An 8233-nucleotide genomic window follows, 5' to 3' on the forward strand; every position below is an offset into this window, starting at 1 on the left:
TAACATCCTAGGTAATTTTAGTAGTTAAATTTGGGAAATAGCAATTTAATCTTACTAGTCACTGCTTTCATAGGATTGATATAGACATTAAATGAGAAAATACATTTGACTTTTATAAGCTTTAAAACATAATAAACTACTAGTTGTTAATTAGATGACTTGAAATAAAATTTCCCATTCCTTTTAAAGACTTCAATTTCTCATCAGTTTGAAGCATGACTGTATGAGAGCATATTATATTTGTTTGATCTTTATACATTGTGATAGAAGAGAGAAGACTAATGAATTCTGTCCAATACATGCACATAATACATATAATATAAATTAATTGGATGATAGTTTTTGATGTTGAAGAGGTAAAAGAGAGTAGACTCTTGCTTAAATTTCTGTTAAATCTGAAAAATAAGCACCAGATTTTAAAGATGGCAAGAAAATATAAACAGAAATCGTTTCTATATTTTTAATACAAAACTCACATTTATTATTGACACTGTGATAATTTAATTTACAAATATATTCTGACTTTCCAACTTTAAGGCAATAGCTTAAGTTAAATACATTGTTCTCTTCTTCATCTCTTTCAAGCCCCCCAAACAATCAAACAAACAACACTGAAAAACTTGGTCTGCAACAGCAATGGAGATTCTGAAACACAGACTTTTCAAAGTAAAAGAAATTTTAGCAGCTCAATCCAGTCTCTGTATAATACTATGCAGCATAAATACCACTTGACCTTGAAGCTTACAGCATGTTTTAATGAGTTTCAAAATCTTTTTTCACAGTTTCTGTGTGGCGAGTGTTACCCGGCCTTCTCAGTGCTGAGGGATGTTCTAATATGCAGGTCCACTTGATTTTATGACAGTACCACAGCATCTCCTTCCTTCTACCATCTCTAATGTTCACCTCACATGTCTTCAGCCCTGAGCCTGGATAGCTTCCATGTTAGTCTGTTCTGAGTCATGGGTTCTTCCCTTGGGCCTGTGAGTTGTCCAAAAAGGCCAAAGTGTTCCCCCAGGGAGCCACTCTCTTGCCTTCCTTCTGTACTTGATGCCATCACTAATTCCCTCCAGCCAGGAGCCAGTCACTTTAGACTATTAGCCTGAAGGTCATTCAGAAGATTTAAGTATATATTTGACTTGAGGAACCTGGGATATGAGTCCTTTTCCATAAGAGTATATATGATTTTTTGGGCTTCGTCAAAAGATGTGGGTGTTGGTGCTTTAATCTTCTTTGCTGTAGATTCTCGAGTGCGGAAGTCAATATTGATCTAAAAAAGAAATCCACATTAGTTCATATACACTTCCCATTTGTTGTATATTTTATGATGTTACTGTTGCTTTTAAACTATCTGGGGATGGTGGCTCTAAACTGTTATTTAAATTAGCTTGAATATCTCTTGAATGCCTATGCTAAACATGCCTTTTACTAGGTGTGGAGGAGTTAAAAAGAAATATCACAAAGAGGCAGAGATATCTTTGTTCCAAGTTAGCTTACAGTCTCTCTTAAATATTTATATAAGGTGACACATGTATCAAAAAATGTGATGTGCACATTTACAGGAACACAGGATGCTTGAACCAGGAATATTTAGCATGAAGTGGGCATTACTTCTAACTGGAAATACTTCTGCTGCTGTAATCCAGGTATTGCACTAATCCCTCCTTTTCCTAATCCAAGATGAGCCAGCTCATCCAGGGTCCCCTGACACACAGTTCTGGTAAGTGTCACCTTACTCCTTACCCCACCCTATCAAGTTAGCTTGTTTTACAAAACCAATCTTTTATTTAATCTTTTCACAGATATAGAAAATTAGATTATCATTGCACTGAACTATAGAAATACACTTAGATATACAGCAGTGAAAATCATGATGCTCAGAAAGGATTTCATCTTGCAACTATGTTGAATGTTATCCTGTATCTAAATTCCTTTACATATAAGCTGATGGTAATAAACTCACTTGTTTGGCAGCATCTGACTGCACAAATGCCTTATAGATTTTCTCCGCTTTGCAATGCAAAAGATCAGACTTTGTTTTTTTATAGTCTTCACAAGCCAGCCAGAACTCAATATTCTCCTCACTGAACTCAGACTTCAGGAAATTTCCAAAGACGTCTTGACCAGCTAAAAAGACAGAGTGAGGGGGTAAGATAAATTAGTTGAGCCAATAAATGAATAACTTGGAGAAATTTTACAAGAAAAATACTAGCATAGTCTCTGTGTACAAAGGAGAGAGTTGGCTCCTGCTGAAATAGCTGTTTGTAGAGATGGGAAAGCCTTAGAGATCCCTTCATTTATAGTTATCTGTGGTCAAATTCACTTGTCACAGTCACACAGCTGCTTAGTGGTAGCTACAAAACTGTGCTTTACTTTCATCTGCTAATCAAATTAAAATTCTGCTCTGCAGATTAAAAAACAGTCTCTTGTACTACCAACCCAGCCAGAATGCAGAGTATTTTAGGGAATAAAATACTGACAAAAGGCATTGATTGCATGCTAATCATTAGCAAATATAATTTCTCCATCCAACTCACATAAGTCAGAAGATGTGAGGCCTGTATGTTACATATGTATGCTGTACTGATTATATTACTGAGGCCTTTCAATGGGCCATTTCTATAGCATCATTTGTTTTTCTGAATTGTAAACTAAGGCAGATAATAAGCAGATGAACCAGATTGAACTACTTGATCCCCATGTGAGGGTGTTTGGGAGAAGAGGATCAGCTCCCCGGATAGGGACAAGCTGCCCATCTATGTCCCTGACTGAGGTCCTAATTTTAACAGGATCCCAATGTCTATGATGAGGGTTAAGGTGAGCTGATTTCATTCACCGTCTTCATCAGAAACTCCCCACAAGACTCTGTGGTTTAAAGTCTTTTATTACCATATCTATGTTATAATGTGTCATGTTTTATATAATGTGATTATATGCCATGTGTGTCAACCACCTTCAAGGCAGTAAGACACTGCTTTTGAATCCTTGTTGCTCTAAAAATGCCTGCACATAAAAGTGGGCTAAATGAGTGATTTAACGCATATATGAATGGAGAATATAATTAATGGACTGAGTGAATCCTGCTCCTTATATCCCATGGTACAAAAATACATCTTTTAGGTAAGCTTTCAAAATAGTGGTTGAGATGTTTAATTGACTTCTTAAAAGTTTAAACTCCAGAAACCCAGCCTAATTTTAAATTTTGCTCCTATAATGACCCCTGGAAGTACCTAGATGCCTTGGCAAATTTTTCTAAAGGGTGGAAGCAGCACTGAGCTCTGAGCCGTGACACCACAGTGAGGCATAACGTGCTGAAGTTGTCAGTGCTGCACAACTGCCAGAGGGCAGCTTTCCACACACCCTCCACCCACAACACTGTACTTTAATGAGTCTGTTCAATTTGTCTGCACACTGAGATAAAGCCAGAGACATCCAACAGTTCATCTGCACTTACTTTGGTTGGCAAGAAGTTTTTCCAGGGATTCAGACCACTGCTTCACTTCATCAGCAGAGAGTCTGCAAGGGGGCAGTATTTACATCCATGAGTATTTTTTTGTGTAAACACAAATGAAATCAGAATGCTGCTGCATTTTGATAATTTCCCAAACTAAGATTCTATGACTAATAAATTTTATTAAAATGTATCTATAAGAAAATAATAATTCGCTTAGAATTACTATTGTTATGAAAGTATCTGCCAGTAACATGTGAAAAATATCCAAATATAGCCTAACAGTATAATAAATAGCAAACATATGCACACACATTTGTACTTAATTTACATTGGTACTAATGTAGCTTAATCTTATTAGGCTTGTTCCTTAAAAGAAACAAAGTCCATTATATCAGTATTACTGTCATGTTAGAATATAGAGCTAGTGCAGAGGCTGCTTATGTAGTGACAGTTGCATGTATTAGTATACTTACAGGTCCTTGGACTTGGAAGACTTCATTCCAGATTCCAGATGTGGGATCATAGATCTCAGGTATGCTTTCACGTCCATTCCACTACAAAAGACACAAAAGTAAATATTCATGTTTATTCAGTACAATACCTTTTATTAAAAAGAAAAGAACATGAAGTTAACCTCTCTAAGGAATCAGGAAAAAAGCTGATACAATGTATGGCTATATTAAAGAGACAGCCACTTTTTATGAGCCAAAGTCTGGAAGAATTCCCACTTCATTTAATGCCCTAGCATGATTCACTTTTAAATACAACCAAATATACTTATAATTCACAGAGGTCCTTGCTCTGATCTAGCTAAACTAAAGGCTCATATTTTCTTCCATTCATTTTCAATCGTTCTGCCATTAAAGATCACCTAAGTCCAAGTTCACAAAATGAAGGAACTTACAAAGTCTTGGGCCTCTTTTTCTGCGTTTTGTCATCTAGAAGTGAATGATCAGTTCCTTTCAGTTCCTTTGGGTTAGCAGAGAGGAACATGCCTGGCATTTTGTCTAACCTTGGCGTGGAGATGGCTGCTGCTCGCATCGTCTCTGGAGGCAAATGTCTGTGAGTCCGCGTCTCTGCCGCTTTATATAGTGACGGCTCACAGGCCCTCGCTGTGCAGACAAGTCTGTTTATCAAGTGATGTTGCCACAGACGCTGGAAGTTCCCCCTTTCTTGGTGTGTTGTGACGTGTATCTTGAAAAAAAAATGAGCATACAGTGATGTTTGTGGTTAAAACCTAACCAAATGAGACTAGGTCACTTGATTAGACAGAAAGAAAGAAATTTAGGCCTGCAGAGGCACACACACACACATACCACATGTTAAATCACTCTTTGGTTCTAGAGGATGCTTGTTTTTTCATAAAGACTGCATGTTTCAATGAAACGTTTCATTTGGTGGATTTACTGTATCATGGAGACTAGAGATGGGTCCCCTCCATGATTTGGATAGTCCTTGACTATAAATTCATTTGATCACAATATTTTAAAAGACTTTTTTTTTTTCTTTCAGAAAGCAGTGTATAGAAATACTTTTTAGTTTATTTGTACAATGCATATATCTGGTAGGAAGGAGAGTTATGAGAAATTACCCTAACTTTTCCCTACTTCACATCTCATTCCTTATTTCTGTGGCAAGAAATTTCCATGTGTTTTCCAAGATGTGTGCTAGACATTCTACTTGTGACATACAGGATGATCTTAAGGAGCACATGAATTTTAATATTTAGTTCAAATAAGTAATATATCAAACTGAGTTTTTTGTATACCACTGCTTAGGATAACAATAAAGTAAAATTTAAAAAACTGTAAACAAAAGAATCATTAACATAAAATATGACATAATATGCAAATACACTGATACAAAAGAATTGCACAGTATCAGGATAAAAACTGCTCATGGTAAAAATAAGAATATATTCAGCCAGGCCAATAATATAATTTTTAGATGATGATTTGAATTTTGGCAGTGTCTCTGGAGAGATATAGTGTAGCTTTAATAAAAATCAAGAATTAAAATAAAACCCCAAGAAAGTGAAAGTGAAACTTGCTCAGTTGTGTCCGATTATTTGTGACCCCATGGACTGTATGTCCATGGAATTCTCCAGGCCAGAATACTGGCGTGAATAGCCTTCTCCTTCTCTCAACCCCAGGGATTGAACCCAGGTCTCCCACATTACAGGCAGATTCTTTACCAGCTGAACCACAAGGGACATCCAAGAATACTGGAGTGGGTAGCCTATTCCTTCTCTAGGGGATCCTCCCAACCCAGGAATCGAACTGGGGTCTCCTGAAACCAGATGACTAATCACTAATTATTAGGGAAGAGGGGTTGGTTCAATATAAGCTCTTACAGAGTTTGTATATACAGTGTGATTTATTTATAGACTGTCCAGTTTATATTTTACCCCTGAAAAGACAAAATGAATTTTACTTAGAGAAGCAAGCTTCTGAAAGTATTAGGTATAGTTGACAAAAGGGAATTGAGTATTACTCTTTCTATGTTAGTTCTGTCATTAGGATAAAAAAATATTTTAAGGAATCACATTTATATTTAAAAATTTACTTACATTTGATGTTTGAAAGATAATGTGATGCATTTAGGAAGAAAACTAGTAAAATAAGCTGGTCTCGGGAAGTTACCCAGACAAAAATGATGAGGTTCAGAGGCGGATGACATAAAGACATTCATTTGTGTGTTTCTTGTAGTTCAATCCATAGTTACTTTTCAGTTAAAATCTTCAGCATTGCTCATGTTTATTTATTTAATAACCTCTCATTCCTCTAGATAATTGTGGACATGTTATGATAGAGAAAAATGATTTAAAGTTTACTTCTAAAGGCCACTATTATTGCTATCAAAATATACTAATAATTTGCAAAGCATATTTCTGTAACAGTAATTCCTTTGGATGTTAATAAGTGTTATTAGAACTATGATACCAGCTGTAGCAATGGTTCTGGAACCACATAAGTTTGGGAAATGTTGGGTTAAAGCTGAATAAACTTTTAAAATTAACCACCGCTGATCTTCTGAGAACCTATGCACATTTATCAGTCTAAATGGAGGTGGGTGGTGTGCAGCAATGTCCTAACATTTTTGAGAACTGTACTTTCAGTAAGTAGGGAAATAGTTTGCACAAATAATGTTCTCTTGATAGCATGTTAGGAAGCTCTGGTAAGAGAGAGCAAATAAGTATTTGTCTCTCTTTCTTATGTATTAGTAATTCCTTAAACCTCTAATCTTTTGCTACCTTGATATAGACTTTCAAGCTCAAGCATTTGCATGCAGTTACAATTGTGTGCTTTGAAGCCCAAATGGAGAACTAAACTCCTGATTCAGGGGGAGGGGGGAAATCCCTCTGAAATTCACAGTGGGCTGTTGAAGCCACCTCAGTGGCACACTAATGTAGCTGCAGTTTCAAAGGCTGCTTGGCAGCACATGCAAAGCCTGTGTGTACCAGAGCTGGGCAGATCCAGAGGAACTGGATCAGCAGGGTTGATGGTCTATGGCATGGCACTGAAGTTTCCTATCAGTCATACCACATGTTGCTGTCTGATTCCTTTCTGTGAAATCTATTAAGAAATGACAAATGATCAAATAGCATCTTTACTTAATCAATAACTTTGGTTGAAATAGTAGAGGATTTAACAAAAGTCAATAGGATAAACAGGGGCTCTCACAAACATGATCTTGTCTGTATATTTCTTCTGTGAAACTGTGCTTGAGTAACCAGATTGCAGTCCTAAGAAAAGGAATACTTCATGTTATCTTTTTTTTTTAAAAATTAATACTTTATTTTTGGAGCTTTACAGTAAAATAGAGCTGAAAGTACAGAGTTCCCACATATTCCTTCCACTCCCACCTCCCCCGCAGTCTTCCCCACCATCAATATCTCACATCAGAGTGGTGTGTTTGTTACACAATCAGTGATAAACATACATTGACACATCACTGTTACCTCAAATCCTTAGTGTACGTTGCAGTTCACTTTCGGTGTTGAACATTCTTTGTGTTTTGACAAATGTGTAAGATATACATCTACCATTATGGTGTCATAAGAAGAGACATTGTGCATTAAAAATTCCAGTGTTACCTTTTAAAATGTCTAGGAGATATGGTTCAATAAAACATTTAAGATTATGGCTATCGGTTTCAATGGGGATAAATTTTCATCTTTGCTGACTTGATTTTACATTTAGTTTCCCCTCCAGCTGCCTGAATCCTTATAGGGAGGGCTTTGCTGCATGACTTTTCCAGTCTTGATATAGATTAAACTGATGCTGAGCATTGCTGACATTTTACTGTGGGCATTAGGAATCACGGGAGAAAATAATGATTATGAGATTGTATTTTAAAATAAGAAATAAGAAAATAAGAAATAATCTTACTGTGGTAAGATTCTGTGACATGAACAGAAATTTTGATCCATTTAAACAAAATATTTTGACTTAATAAACTTTGATGGTAGTCCTACAATGTATCAGACCAAAGTACTGCAGATACAAAGGTGAATAAATATCTGTCCAAAGAGGGGTAGAGTATAGTCAGGCAGACAGATACTTAAGCAGGTCATCAGAGTGGAAAGTGCCATCACAGAGGAATGCACTAAGGAGGGGCTAACTCTGAAATTGTGGGGCAGAAGCAAAGTGCTGTAAATAGAGAGCCCAGAAATAAACCCACACACCTTTGGTCAATTAATCTTCTACAAAGGAGGCAAGATTATACAATGGAGAAAAGACAGTCTCTTCAGCAAGTGTACTGGGAAAGCTGGACAGCTGC

General features: G+C 36.5%; 1 protein-coding gene across 2 annotated transcripts; it reads right to left on the reverse strand.

Moving 5' to 3' along the window:
• Nucleotides 1–446: 446 nt before the first annotated feature.
• Nucleotides 447–4578, reverse strand: RGS1 (regulator of G protein signaling 1). 2 transcript variants are annotated; one of them, XM_027564424.1, is made up of 5 exons: nt 4464–4578; nt 3925–4005; nt 3452–3513; nt 1961–2124; nt 447–1267 (listed from the first exon to the last, which is right to left on the reverse strand). In XM_027564424.1, exons 1-5 carry the CDS (start codon nt 4490–4492, stop codon nt 1082–1084), a joined length of 522 nt encoding a protein of 173 aa, XP_027420225.1. In that variant the 5' UTR covers nt 4493–4578; the 3' UTR covers nt 447–1081. The 2 variants fall into 2 exon arrangements, with proteins under 2 accessions (XP_027420225.1, XP_027420224.1); XM_027564423.1 differs by having other exon boundaries at nt 4356–4549.
• Between the last annotated feature and the right edge of the window lie 3655 nt (nt 4579–8233).

Source organism: Bos indicus x Bos taurus, chromosome 16 (genome assembly GCF_003369695.1).
Source record: "Bos indicus x Bos taurus breed Angus x Brahman F1 hybrid chromosome 16, Bos_hybrid_MaternalHap_v2.0, whole genome shotgun sequence".
In the NCBI taxonomy this organism is placed as follows: domain Eukaryota; kingdom Metazoa; phylum Chordata; class Mammalia; order Artiodactyla; family Bovidae; genus Bos; species Bos indicus x Bos taurus.

Excerpts from the sequence above, each read along its gene's own strand:
- RGS1 (XM_027564423.1), bottom strand. The coding sequence starts at position 4,492 with ATGCGAGCAGCAGCCATCTCCACGCCAAGGTTAGACAAAATGCCAGGC. Across the intron at positions 2,125-3,451 it reads AAAACTTCTTGCCAACCAAA|CTGGTCAAGACGTCTTTGGA; the intron begins GTAAGTGCAGAT and ends CTGTCTTTTTAG. Across the intron at positions 1,268-1,960 it reads AGTCAGATGCTGCCAAACAA|ATCAATATTGACTTCCGCAC; the intron begins GTGAGTTTATTA and ends TTTCTTTTTTAG.